The sequence below is a fragment of the Cupressus sempervirens genome, chromosome 4 (assembly GCF_028749045.1).
Source record: "Cupressus sempervirens isolate cs-2001-9-10 chromosome 4, ASM2874904v1, whole genome shotgun sequence".
Lineage (NCBI taxonomy): Eukaryota > Viridiplantae > Streptophyta > Pinopsida > Cupressales > Cupressaceae > Cupressus > Cupressus sempervirens.
Genome location: NC_143121.1, coordinates 715,634,519 through 715,649,331, shown reverse-complemented (window position 1 = coordinate 715,649,331; position 14,813 = coordinate 715,634,519). Strand labels below are relative to the sequence as shown.

General features: G+C 34.2%; 1 protein-coding gene across 1 annotated transcript in view; it reads left to right on the top strand.

Annotated features, from left to right (window-relative positions):
• Positions 1–9,917, top strand: part of AUG3 (HAUS augmin-like complex subunit) — a 254,323-nt gene extending 244,406 nt beyond the window's left edge. Inside the window, exons 17-19 of the mRNA XM_089826625.1 lie at positions 9,080–9,175; positions 9,269–9,416; positions 9,535–9,917. Coding sequence (XP_089682751.1) covers positions 9,080–9,175; positions 9,269–9,400 — 228 coding nt within the window. The 3' untranslated portion in view covers positions 9,401–9,416; positions 9,535–9,917. The remainder of the gene's footprint in view (positions 1–9,079; positions 9,176–9,268; positions 9,417–9,534) is intronic.
• The last annotated feature ends 4,896 nt before the right edge of the window (positions 9,918–14,813 follow it).

Genomic DNA, 14,813 nt, shown 5'->3' with positions numbered 1-14,813 from the left:
ATTAAATAAATAAGTGGTATTAAGTTAATTATTTATAAAGTTATCAAATAAAGAAATATTAAAAGGTAACTTTATATTTAATTAAGTTAATAAAGTGACTTGAATTATAAAATATTTTATTAAATCACTTAATAGATAAAATAAAATAATGTTTTAGAAGCTTCTGGAGAAAGTGGAGAAAAAAGAATAAATAGGCACCCCGGGCTTCATTCTAATCATCCAGTTGTTTATTTCTCTCTTGACATCAAATTGTGATTCAGTCACATAGTCTATTGTGGAGCCAAGTGGTTTCAGATAGTCAGTTGATCTTTGGGAACGAAAACTCCCTTGGATTTGCATAACTGAGAAAGTGAAATATCTTTTGAAGGGTTGCACATTTGGAGGTGATACTTCAGTCACTTCGGCTAGGGCATCATTGGGCCTAAGGCCATTTTTCAGCATTTCAGCATTTCAAGAGGCATTTTTAGCAGGGCCGAACTTATTGGAGGTCATTTCTAGCAGGTTCGAAATTAGAGGAAGCCATTTAAGAGCAGTCCAAAAAAAGCAAGCCAAAAAAAGCAGCTTCAAAAAAGCAGTTCGAAAAAGCGGATCCGAAAAAGCAGTCCCAAAAAAAAGCAGATTTGAAAAAAGCAGTTTGAAAAAGCAAAATGAAAAAAACAAATTTGGAAAAAGCAAGTGGAAAAAGCAGATCGGAAAAAAGAAAAGCAGAAGGGGCAGCATTGAAGAAAATTATTACAGCCATCTACAATCAGGTTCTCCACTTCTCATTTGGCATATTTTTTGAGAAATGTAGGTTTTCAGCTGAGTACAAATTATAGCTTCAGCACTTCACTATTTCACATTGCCCTTATTGGTATCAAAGGAAGGCTAGGATTTTGCAATTGAAAGAGTGTTGTAATTTTTAGACTATCTATATTGCAACTCTAGAGTTGATGATCAGCTTATTAGTTTGCATTCCAATTGTTTGACAAAATATAAATTGGCTGTAAGTTCTCTTTTTGGCATAAATAATGTTATAATTTTGCATACTAAGTGTTTATATTAATGACACTTGGTTGTAAGTGCATTAATGCCATCTTAGGTTGCATCCAAAGCATTTGTCATAATTACTAGTTGCTGTAGCTGCATATTGCAAGTAGTTAAGTCACATATTTGTATTGAATATTGTCAAAATTAGTTGCACATTCATGTTAGATCATTGTTTAGACAATCTGGAGTATTTTTTGTAAGCATTCTCTTTGATGCAAATCGAAACAAGAGTCATTGCAGCAATCTAAAAAGTTATATCAGTCATATGACCCCTTGTATGCAAAGTGTTTGACAAAATTCTTCGAGCCTTCAATCAGCATTTTAAGGTCGGAATTGAGCAGGACTATTACAGTGGTATCAGAGCTTGCTTGCAAAGTGTTTGACAAAATGTCAAACAACTAAAGTATAAAGATTTTTGGTGTTTGAAGAAGTTATAACCTATTGGGGTTATTACATAGTATCTTACGATTTCTGATTTTTTGATAATGTAATGATGTGTATTCTTTTAACAAGTATGTATCCAACAATTTTTATTGTTTTTGCTCTATTTTTTGTTATAGGTTGCTAAGACACATTTTGCATCAAATTTTATTGTCTTGGGACGACTTATGCAGGTGAAGGAGGCACTTACCAATATGGTACCAACAACGATTGGGCTATATGGAGGTAAAGCAATACTGAGAGGGCAGCCAAAATAAGGAAGAGGATATTGGATGAAAATTGGTGGGAACGTGTGGAATATCTCATTAATCTCACCACACCCATTATGATCGTGCTTAGGTACGCAGACATGGATAGGCCTTGCCTTGGAGAGATCTATGATGGCATAGACTTAGTGCTTGAGAAGATAAAGAAAATTGTAAATGAAAAGGAACAAGATCCTCAAGAGACATTCAAACAATTGTGAGCAATTGTTATAGAAAGATGGAACAAAATGACCACTCCTCTACATTTGCTTGTTTTTGCATTGATGCCCGAATACTATAGCACCCAATATACTAATCTACCAGGAAGGCTACCACCCTATAGAGACATAGAAGTGTCTGATGGATACAAGGCAGCATTTGAAAGACTCTTCCTGATGATGAAATGCAAGATTTAATTATGGATGAGTCCATACAGTATGTGGATGCAAAAAATTGAAGTAATGATGTTCTTTGTCATCGGTTTAGGAAGGATGCTCATAGTTGGTGGTACCTCCATGGCCAAAGATTTCAAACATTAGCCCCTTTCAATCAAAGTGATATCACAAGTAAGTTTAATTTAAAAAAATTGTTATTAGTTTACTTTGTCTTCATAAATTGTTAGAAATTCTAAGATTCAAGTTACATAATTTAAATTGGATTTTAATTGTTTACATGTCATGTCTTCATAGATTGCTAGTTCATTCACTTCAGAGAGAAATTGGAGCACATATTCTTTCATCCATTCAGTGAAGCGCAATAGTTTGCAATCAAAAAGAGCAGAGAACTTGGTGTTTGTGCATTACAACTTGTGTATCCTCCCGCACAAGACTAAAGAATACAAAGAAGGGGAGAGAAAGAGACGGGATGTAGATGTAGAGTTGGCAGACTTGGATATTTCTTCTTCTCAGCTTACAAGTGAAGACTTTGAAGATTTTGATGCCCATACTATTGTTGGTGCTGATCCCATTGGCCTTAGCTCTATTGCTGAGTCAACTAATGCGAAAGGACTAGGACGAGGAGGAGGAGGAGGAGGAGAAGAAGAAGAAGAATATTAAAATTTTGTACATTATGATTAGTTGACTTGAAGTTGAAACAATGATACTTGAACTTTCTGTTATGATTCATGGATCATGATTTATTTTTAATGTTTTGAATCTTTGATGTTGAACTTGAAAATTGAAATTTATGATGGTATGATCTTTATTCATGATGCTATGATTACAACTTACGTGTTTAAAATTTATGCCTATGGTGTTTTTGTTGTTTAAATGATATGCTTTTATTATACTCTATGCTTCTAAGCTTCATAAATATGTATATATATAATTTTTTATAATTTTTACATGTTTTTGTATGGACAAACCCAAAACCTTTTCCAAAAATTTTCCATACCGGCGAACTGGTTCTTCGAACCCGTATTTCGAACCAAACTCGAACTGGTAACTAAAGAAATATTGTCTTTGTAAATCTATATAAGGAGCTTTCATGTCTTTTGTTTTATACAACTACAACAACATCAATTTACTATAAAATAAATGATCATAGATTAGGATTGATATGGAGATGTTGATGGGTGCTTGTACAAGAGTTTTGAAAACAGTTGAGGATGTGTAGTCGTAGACAGTATATGTATGTATATACTTCTCAAAAATATCCCACAAAACATTTTTGTACGTTCTCATTCAATTTTCTTTTGCAACATGTGCTCTTAATTTGAGACACTGCAAGTTCTAAATTACTGTATACTGTAATGCATTTGATGCCATATCTAGAAGCCATATTTAATCCAATGAAAAAAGCTTTGTATTCAGACATGTATTAGTGCATTCAAAGTTCAGCCTGAATGTGAACTTATAACTTTTTTGTCATCAAGTAATATCATTTCCTTGTTATGAGCATGCATTGTCGAATTGCATGTTCTGAATACTATCATTTTTTGGATATTGGTCTGGGAAAAATAAATTAGGGTCTACCAGCTTTTCAAACTCATCATCACAATATTCAATGCAACAATCTTGTTCAATGTCAAAGTAAGAAGCCTTGTTCTTTGCTTTATCCGGATTCTCCATTATATGCAACCTTTTGTTTCTCTTTGAAATTAGAGTTGCTTTTAAATTATTGGTATGGTAGGCAGCATAATAAATTTGCATTTGATTTGCTACCACCTATTGAAGTTGCACATGTTGGGCAAAATCGTACCTTTTTTTGCCAAACAAACAATTATGATTAATTTTATTCAAAAAACATTACTAGTGTAACAAATTGCATTTCAACATTATTAATTATCCAAAACATATTTCACGATAATTCAAGGTAAAACATGTACCACAAGTTTTTAAAACATGTGGGTCTAGCTTATTAATGTTTTCTAGAGGCATCACATTATTAAATGGTCTAGAATGTAACATACAATTATGTATCAACCAACCATATATGTTAGTGATGCATAAAATGGGTCAATCACCTATTTTTCACTTGTGGGCTAGGTTACCGATTTTGGTTTTGATGCTATTGTGGGTGCGGGGTGTTGATGCGTGGATGTGTATTTTTTTTTTTTTTGGATTTTGGATGTGTTTGGGTGCGTTCGTGTGTGTGTTTGTGTGTATATATATATATATATTTATGTAAAGTTGTCAACTATAATTTATGACAATGTATGCAAAAAAATACAAGAAATATCAAATATACAATAATACAAAAATAAACCATTTATTGAATCATTATAATTTATCATAATCAAATTGAAATATGTTATAAATTATAATAGTAATCAAAACATCAAGATTCCAATGCAGTTTGAATTACAAAATCAAAACATAGTTCATGGTTCAAAACTTCAATGTTGATCAATCAAGAGTCAATGCTCAAGATTCACAAATCACATTCAGTCATTCAGAATCATAAGGATTCTCAAAAAAATGTACATTCTCGTCATCTCCTGCTGCTGCAACACTTGCAAATTCATTTGAACCATGCATGGTTCCAATTGTGCTAGATGCACGTGCTATGATGTTATCAACATCATCATCCGTCATCACAGTAAGATCCTGAAGTGTTGCATCCAAGTCTGCACATTCAGGGGCTACATCCCAAAGCTTGGTTGACCCTTCCTTGTATCCATCCTCCCTACGTGACAAAAGAGCCAAGTTGGTATATATATAAACCAAGTCCTCATCTTTCTTTGAGCCCAACTGGTTGCTCTTCATTGAATGGATATAGGAGTATGTACTCCAATTCCGTTCAGCAGCAGAAGAACTTCCAACCTGAATAGTGTTCATAAAATTTTAAAAACAAATTAGAGAATGTTAAATACTAAAGTGCAGAATACAATTGCTAGAAATAAATAAATAAATAAATGAAAACTTACTTGTGAGAGGATTTTGATTGCAAGAGGCTGTAGATGCTTGAATGGTTGACCATACATGTACCACCATGTGATACCTCCCATGTCATTTTGGTCCTTTATTGCATATGGAGTAAGTTTTGATCCTGAAGCAAATAAGCCAAATTTTTGCCTCACCTTTCTGTGTATTTCCTCATCTGGGAAGAGTCTTGCAAATGCAGTGTAGCACCTAGTAGAAACTTCTTATGGTGCAATTCTATCCGGCATAGCAAGTATTTCCTAGCTATAGTACCTTGGAGATAAGGCATATGCAAGGAGGTGCAATGGGGTAGTCATCCTCTCCCAACGATGATGAATGATATCCTCCACCTTTTTGCACAAGGCTTCACATTCTGTGGGGTTAGTCTCATGTGCTTGTATGGAAAGTTTTACCTTTTCTACCATGTTGTCCATGCCATCGTACACATCCCCCAAGCAAGGTACATCTGTATCGGCAAAGCGTAGCATAGTCATGATAGGCTCGGTGAAATCCAACACAAATTGCACACGAGCCCACCAGTGCTCATCCAAGATCATACCCCTGACCTTCAAGTCTCTCTCTGAATTTGAAGCCTTCCATATAGCCCATTGGTTACAAATAACCATTTGGCTCAATGCTGATTTCACCTTGAGTCGTCGTTTCAGAACAATAGTATGAGATGCAAATCTAGTCTCAGCTACCTATAAGCAAGTTGACAATATGACATCAAATATAAATCGAAGTTATAAACAAGAAATTTGATATTGAACATGAATATAAAACTTACTCAAAATAAATAAATAAATGAAACTAAATAATTACAATTTTAAATCTACTTTCAACAACGCCAACTTGGAGAATGATCTAAATATAGTTTGTGACATGTGGTGGTTTGTCACAAACATTTGTATCTCCTCTCCCTCTTGGTATATTTGCTTCACCCAATCTATTTGGGTGCCAATTTGTTGCACGACCAAGTTAAGAGAGTGTATGGTGCATGGTGTCCAAAAAATATGGTTGTATTGAGACTCAACCAAAGCACCTGCACCCCTACAATTCGTGGCATTATCTGTGACCACCTGGACCACATTCTCACTATTCACCATCTCTATTGCCTCAATGAGAATTCTAGAAATGAATTGTGAATCCTTAACTTGTCCTTCACAATCAATAGCCCTCAAAAACATTGCCCCTTTGGGGGACATTGCAATCACATTTATCAATGGTCGGTTTCTTGTGTCTTTCCATCCATCAGATACTATTGTTGTGTCAGAAGTTTTCCAAGATGTCCTAATTGGTTGAAGAGTTTTGTCTATAGAAATCTTTTCTTTTTGCAAAAGAGTAGTATGCACCTTTTCATACCCGGGGCTAATGTAATCAGCTGGTGCTTTAAGGATGGCTACAACCATTTCCCTCCAATATGGCGATCTTACCAAATTGAAAGGAAGACCATTGGCATAAAGGCAACGTGCAATTTCTTCATCAGCAATCTCTCTTGCCTCCATTTTGAATGCTTGATCCAACGGACCTCTTTTGCGGGTAATAACTTCTACTTTATCATCATCCTCTGCCACTTCCAAGAATGGATGTTTGGAGGATGCAACATGATCAGGGGGCACATTCACTTTGCTCTTTGTAGATGCAGATTTGTAAAAACTTGTTTTTGATTTGCTCACTAAACGATCAGCAACCTCTTGTTCGTTTTTGAATTCAGCTAATTGTGCATTGCTCAACTTTTTTCCATCTTTACTTCCCTTGCACAATGCTATTCCTTTACTAGTAGGGCCCATAAATGAGCTTTGACCTGAGAATATGAGCTATTGAATGGTTTACTATGACATATATTGCATCTCCAAATGTATGACCCACCTCCGGAAACCTGTGATAATCTTGTGGTGTGTCTCCATAATGGAGATGCCACATCAATATTAAAGTTATCACTTCGCTCTTGCCCAGCTGCTGAACTTTGACTATTAGTAATGGCCATTCTTGCACAATAGCAACTATAAATCTAATAAGAAAATAGAAAAAAACAACTTAGAAATGTTTAAAAAAACTTATTCATTTCTTTTTGAAAAATTTCTGCTAAAACTTGAAAAATTCATGAACTAAAAAAAATCACTCAAAAAACTCATGAAATGGATTGGATGCTTACCTTAGATGCTTATTCGTCCTTTGTGGAAGCTCAATAGACGCCCTAGGAATGATCTTCTTCAAAACAATGACCTTGCTTTCAGAATTTCACAATGGAGACCAAATGATAAGAGAGCCCAGCTGAAAACAAAATGGGAAGAATGGGCAATGAATGGCCTCTTTAAGGGCCATTTTAGGGTTTTAAGGCAAATAGAAGGAAAATAAAACAATAAAAAAACTATTTTAAACACATGTTATTTGAGTCACTTAAGTGACTGGGCGGTGGAAAAGGCTGGACACTCACGGGATGCATTTGGATGCTCTCCGGAGCACCCCACACACATCCGCAGGCGAGGATGACGCTTCCTGGAAGCATCCGCCGCGCATCCTCGTGCATCAGCATCCGCACCAGGCTAAAACCCAGACGCATCGGTAACATAGCTTGTGGACATAGTGCCCAAGTAAATCTGAGGTGCCTTTTGGACACCAGTCTTATTTGATACCAGAGGACATTTCAAGCTAGCATCACTTGTTATATTAAAAAATTTATACAGTCATTGCAATTTATAGGAGGCACTTGATTTCTGCAATCTTAAAAAAAAAAAGATTCTAGTTATTAACATATATAATTAATTTACAAATTTTAACATATTTTAGATGTTTAAATTAAATGTTAAACTTATTTATATTTGAATATATAGGTTTATCATAGTATATTTAAAATTAATATAATATTATTCTAATTTGTTTTTGTTTCCCAATGTTGTGCCTAATTTTGTAATTTATTTCTTATTAATTAAAAAATATGAGGCAAATACTTTCCCAAATTTGGTTGTATTGTAAAATAGATTTTTCAGTTCGTTCATAGACAACTACAGCTTGTGTGGCTAAATTGGCTTTATATAGATGTGAAGCAACCTCTATTGCGGTGCTACACCTCATCAGTACTCCAAGGAATTTGGCTGAAGCAACCTCATCAGTACTGCATGGAATTTAATATCGACAATATTTTTAAGTGTACAGAAATAACATGCTTGACAGTTGTCTAAGCATTTTAAACCTTCAAACAAAAGATAAATACGATCCTGAAAGAGATAAAGCTGTATTTCATTGCCCTTAGGTATGGAATATATTTTAGTTGTGACTTTTTGGCCTTTTGTTGTACATGTACATTGATAATGAAAGCTCAAATTATAACAATAAAATTTTCTTGATAATAATTTTTATATAATTGTAAAATGAATATGGTGAATGACTTGTCATATGAATAGTTAAACAAAATCTTAGTTTTTAACTTACCATTGCCTGCCTTCCTCTAAAAGGACTCTCATCCCAATGTTTTTCGTCATTTCCTACCTTCCCTCCTGGTGAAACTGTGGGACTTATAAGAGCCAAATGAGAGAGAAGCAAGGTAAAGGAAGTGGGTGGTTCTGTGGTATAATTTCACAGGCTTGGCTTTTTGTATGTCACATAATAATAATATTTGAATGACAGGTGACATTCCACTATATCATTATGAAAATTAGCTTTATGCTTATATCAGATCAAATACATTCACTACAAGTACAAACAGAAGTTAAATTAAAAATAAGAGATTCTCGTATGAGGAAAAACAAATTGGCTGTATAATGGTACTCGTGTAAATGGATTATTGAAATAGAAGTGAAAACTTGGTCTTGTCAACTGCTGTTTGGGAATCGTTTTCTATTGAGCTATTGATTAGTTGGACCTCGAACCATATCTCACTGTTGGGTACAAGTTATGTAAAGAGGCAGAGTGTTTGTTCTTGTTGTTTTGTACTAAGGGATGCATGCAAAACCTAGCAATGCAGTTATAATTAACAGATTTGATGTCATGGAAAATTTTCAGCCTCTCATGAGGGAGCTTTCTGAAATGGAAAAAGTCAATTCACAACTTTCAACTGCCATTGAAGAAGTTACACGTGAGCACCGGGAAAAAGCTGAGGTAGTTCTTACGTCCTCTAATTATTTTAGTTAGTTGTCTCTATTCTCTTTCTATTCAAAGTTTGAGAGTGGACCTGGTTTCTGGTTTCTGCAGATAGTGAGGCATCATCCACATGAAGTAGGGCGAGAGAGACAAGTCTTTGTAGACTTCTTCTGTAATCCTGACCGCCTTAGAAACCATGTTAGAGAGCTGACAGCAAGAATTAATTCTCGGCAAACTGTATAGGTGCTTATGTTATAATGTGAGTCGTACTTATTTCAATAAGTTATAAACTAGGACTATTTGAACTGGTTCCTAAACTTCTGCAATTCATGTTTAGCTGATGATAATTTAACATTTCTAATGACCTATAATTGCAGGTGCAATATTCTTTTATTATGCGAAAGGTTTAGGCCTCATCCAACTATTAGTTTCTGTGATACTAAAATCTGAAGAGGACTTAACGAACAAATCAGTAGCGAGAATGAAGTATGTTTGGACTGCAACGCGAACATAGCTCTCTGTGTAAGCGTATGGAATGTATGAAAGTTGAGGCGCGGCGATTTATAATATAGTAGATGCCAGTTGTAATATTATGGTATTCTTTATTTTGGTAAGACATTTAGCCGATATTTTGGAAGGGGGTTTCTGATCTCCTCACTTTCTTTGGCATATTTATCTTATGTAAGAAAATTCCTGGTAGAATGTAAATATTTGATTCATGCAGATTAATAGAAATTTTTTCATTTATTTTTTCCTTAAAGATACTCAAAGTCAATGATTGCTTCTGCAGCCATGACATATTATTGTTTTGTCCTATCTAGTGGTTCAGCAATTGAGTTTTTAATTATAATTGATTATGATCTCCCTTTTTCGTAAAGATGCATGAACTCAAATGGTTGCTTTTACAGTTGGGACATATACAAGTTTTATCCTCTCTCATGTTTCAGCAATTAAGTCATAAGTTTTATCCTATCTCATGTTTTAGCAATGAAGTTTCTGTTGTGTGCTTATGCTTCTCCCTTTGGAATAAGGAGGAGAGCTGCAGGCAAATCAAGAATTGAACTCAGGCTACCTCAAGTACTAGACAAGATCAAGTGAGCAGATCCAAGAGGTCGTTGGTTATGCTTCTATAATAAATGATAAATGCTAATATTTAAGGTTTTGCTTAAATGTTGTCTTCTTTTCCTAGTGTGTCTCCATGCTTCAGGTGAAGCAAATTTATATTTGGGAATGGCCATTAAAATATTAATTTTTTTAAATAAAAAAATGAATTAAGAATGTTCAAAATGACTTGGGTTAAAAGAAGTAGATAGCTCTCTCTCTATATATGAAGTCTAAATAAGAGGTCATAGATTTGATTATGGAGCAGTGGTGAGATTTGATTATGGAGCAGTGGTGAATTTAATGTATGCATGTCACTTTTTCTAGTCTTGTTGACACATCGAAATATTGGTTGGAAATAAAATTGGAAATATTAATTCTTGTAATGGGTAGGATACTATTGTATCCATTAGATGCAATAGCAATTTTAAATAAACAATCATATTAAAAAATTATATATATATATAGACGCACACACACACATACATACATATACATATATATATGTGTATATATATAAATATAATATACATATGTATATTATATATACATGTGTATATATATGTACATATGTATATGTATGTATACATAGATATACATGGACATATATGTTATATGTATATATATGTATATACACAGTGTAGTTTTAAATTTTTTTATATATTTAACTGATTTAAATAAAATTGTTTATCTGTTTTGTGATTGGCTTAGAGCAATAGCAATAAGGAGGAAAATTAATTTTACTCAAGCAAATCAATTTTTTTGAGGCACTCTTCTTTTTACTTGTTAAATAGTACTTCTATCCTTTCTTCTAGAAAACTCCATTTAAACACTTGTTATCACAAATACTTTTATTTGGTCAATCCATTGGAAAAAAAAGACTAAAATTACTTCCCAGACTCATTCCCACTTATACTTATCACCTAAGGGCTCGTTTGGTTGCTGGAATACAACCGGAATAGGAAGAGGAAATTAGAATATGATTTGTATTCTTTGTTTGGTGCGTGGAATAGGAATAGGGAATAGGAATACGTATTCTCATTTTAGCCCCAAAATGAGCTTTTGTCCATTCCAAAAAATACTTGTAATTGGAATTGCTATTCTTATATTCATTTTCGCTTTCTCAAATTTGATTAAATTTTCAAATCCACTTTGACCTGGGGTGAGCGCGGGAACTTTGTTTTCAATATTTTCAAATATTTCAACGATTTTCCAATGGCGTTGATTGCATCTTCAAAATATTTTCAAACGGCGCCGATTGCAAGTTAACCCTATTCCAATTTAAGCTTGCATAACCAAACAAGGGATAAACAAGATTGGATTGCATTTTTCCATTCCTATTGTTCATTTTCCATTCTCATTCAAATTTTCTATTCTAATTCTCAATTCCTACGCTTGCAACCAAACGGGCCCTAACATTAATTTCAAACTCATTCTACTTATTTCTCACCATTTTCTTATCCTCCATTTTCAAGTATACTTCTATATCATCCGAACTAAAAATGCAAATTGCAAGAACTTTGACACTTGCATACCTTGTTTAATGTATTTCTGTCATGCCCAAAATTTGGGGCAAAAGCGCAATATTTTTTTTTCTCTAAAAGTTAATAACAATTATGTTAACGCACATATTGACATAAAATGTATACGTTACAAGAAGTTGAAAATGATTCAAGTGAGTTTTGGTTGCATCCCATAATGATGCAGAGTCAACATCTCAAACATTCTACACCATTACAGAACCTTAGGTTATAGTGCTACAGGAACATATAGTTCGGATTGAAAAAGTTGATTGGTTAAATCCTAGTTTCAAATTTAGCAAGGTATACCATCATGTTTGAGAATCATTTGATTAGTAACATAAGTTATGTTAGGTTTGATTTGATAGCTTTACACTAATTTCATTTCACTAGTTCAATGTTCTAGATGTACAAATCTGCACTTGTAGGTTAACCTATCAATACCTCAATACTTGATCTTGGTTATTAACATAATCTATTAGAACTAATTAAAATACTAAAATATCCACCATAAGACTTATTACGACATACATTTTATCTTCTAACATAATTCAGACTCATCCCATCAAGTTATCTAGTTAACCTTGATCTATGACACTTCCAAAACATTAGCATCTTTTGATTATCAAATTTCTACCTCAAGCCCTATATATTTAATTATTTTTTATTTGTTAAAAGTCATCCTATATATATTAAAATGTCTAAATCAAGTCATCGAATAATAATCCATCACTATACAAACTTGAAACCATGATCTCAAGGACATTCCTTATCACTATGCAATTCTAAGTCATGACCGTTCTATAACTAAAACCCATTTAATATATATCCACTAACTATAATAGATTGAACTTAAAATGTGATATATATAATAATAAAAAACAATACCTAATATTAAACTTGAATTAACTTTTACTAGCTCTTATCCACAACATTTAACTATAAAACCATACTAACAATCCCTAACACTAACCCAACCATCTCTCATTCTGACTAATCATGACAAATAAGGAATACTATCAAATACAAAACAACTTTCCCCATAATAGTTAAATATTCAAACAAACATAAAATAAAATAAAATATCTCTATGTTAAATCCAATTTTAAATCACTAAAACACATGCACTAAGTACTAACATCTATCTTGTCCTCTTAATCTTATCCTAACCCTATCTAAATCATAAAAAACATTTAAGAATCATTAAAACAAGTTCTACTTACTCAATAATACCTAAATTACTCACTAACTATACCAATAATCACTAACTAAACATTACTACGTCAATAATACTCTATCTTATGCTAATTAAATATGCTAACCAATGTGTCTTTATACTAAACCCAGTTACTAACTATTTAAACACATTTCTTAACTACTAATATCTACTTAAACCTTTTAAACCATCCTAAAACTTACCTACTCTATCCCTAACCCACACCACTTGGCCACTTGCCAAGACCAACCTCATCACTTTTGGACGCTCCCCAAGGAAAGAGTGCACCAATTCCCCAGTGCAAGCCCCCATACAAATTGATGTCAGCACATAAAGTGGAGGGCATTGTTACCAAGCACAAGTGCTAGGGGTAGATGGGCAGCCAAAGGTATTTGGAGCTGAAAAGGGGAGCGGGGATTATACCTGACAAGTGTCACCTAAGGCTACCATAACAAAGGTCATTGCTAAACTGTCGTGTGACCACAAGTGAAGCGCTTGGAGTGGTGGAGGAAGATGGGGAGTGGGTAGAAAGGTGTGCTCAAGTTAAATGCATTTTTAAAAATGATATGATATGATAGATTTTAATGACATCCACGAGGTTAAAGTAGCCTATGAGACCCACATGATCACCACCCCAAGGTAGGAGTGGAACTAATCTAGCTGCAGAGTTTTGGTTAACTTGTCTCTCCCTCGCTGAAGTTTGATAATTAGAGTTGCTATTCTCTTCACTTGACCCTCCTCGAATAAGTAGTTCAAGTCCTTGTTATGTAATATCTCTATATAACCATATCTGATGTCACAATATGCTAGGCAATCTTTGATAAAATGTCGCTCCGTCTCTACCGCTCCCATATTATATAATAGACGTGTTCTATCTTCCCACTCTTCCTTTGGAACTTCCCATCTACCAGTCTCACATTGCTGCCGCTATGAACTAGTTCTCAGTTGTGCTATCAACTTTTTTTCTCTCCAATTAATAAGTGCTCTTATATAGACCTTTTCCTCGTGACTTGAAGTGGGATTACATTCTTTAATGTAATAAGATTTTTTCTGCCCCATGCACCTTGTCCATAAAAAATTCCAAAATGCTTCCATGACAAACTTCTTTATATCTATAATACTATCCAGGCAAGTATGGATGTTGATATCCCATTTTTGCATCCGTTTGTCATTTTGCTTCATCCATGTGCATTTTTCACCTGACAAGTTTTTCATCTACGACTAGCTTGGGCCAACGATGTCTTTCTAGGCCTTGATTTTTCTTTAGATAGATTAGCATTTGGACTAATGCAACAGCTTCTGATGGAAAGTAACCCACCTCAGCCAATAAGATCTCATACAACACCGTGGTCTTGACTTTAAGATTGCATGTGATGAAGTGTTTTTGAATTCTTTCTACCCGTTGCCATTTCTATTCGAACATACTGCCACCCAAACTTCACATCCATATAGAATAATCAGAGTGACCAACAAACTAAAAAGTGTTTTCATGGTCATCCAATCCCATAATTCTGTGTTCCTACACCTATTTTACAAAGAATATAATGCCTTCCAGGCCCCTTGAATCCTTTTTGATCTGTACGTATCCCAATTGAGATTGAGTAAAAGAAACACCAATTTGCCCTTCCTAAGTCATCGACCAGCTAACTAATATGTATGTTGGTGGGAGGGTTGAGTGATGTGGCAAGGTGGATGATGGGGTAGACATGGGATTTAGGTAAGTGACCCTCCTTTTGTTTTCTTTGGCGGGGAAAGGGGTAAGCATCCAACACATCCGGTGATGTAATGTGTTTTGGTTTGCTTGCAAAGGCAAAAGCAA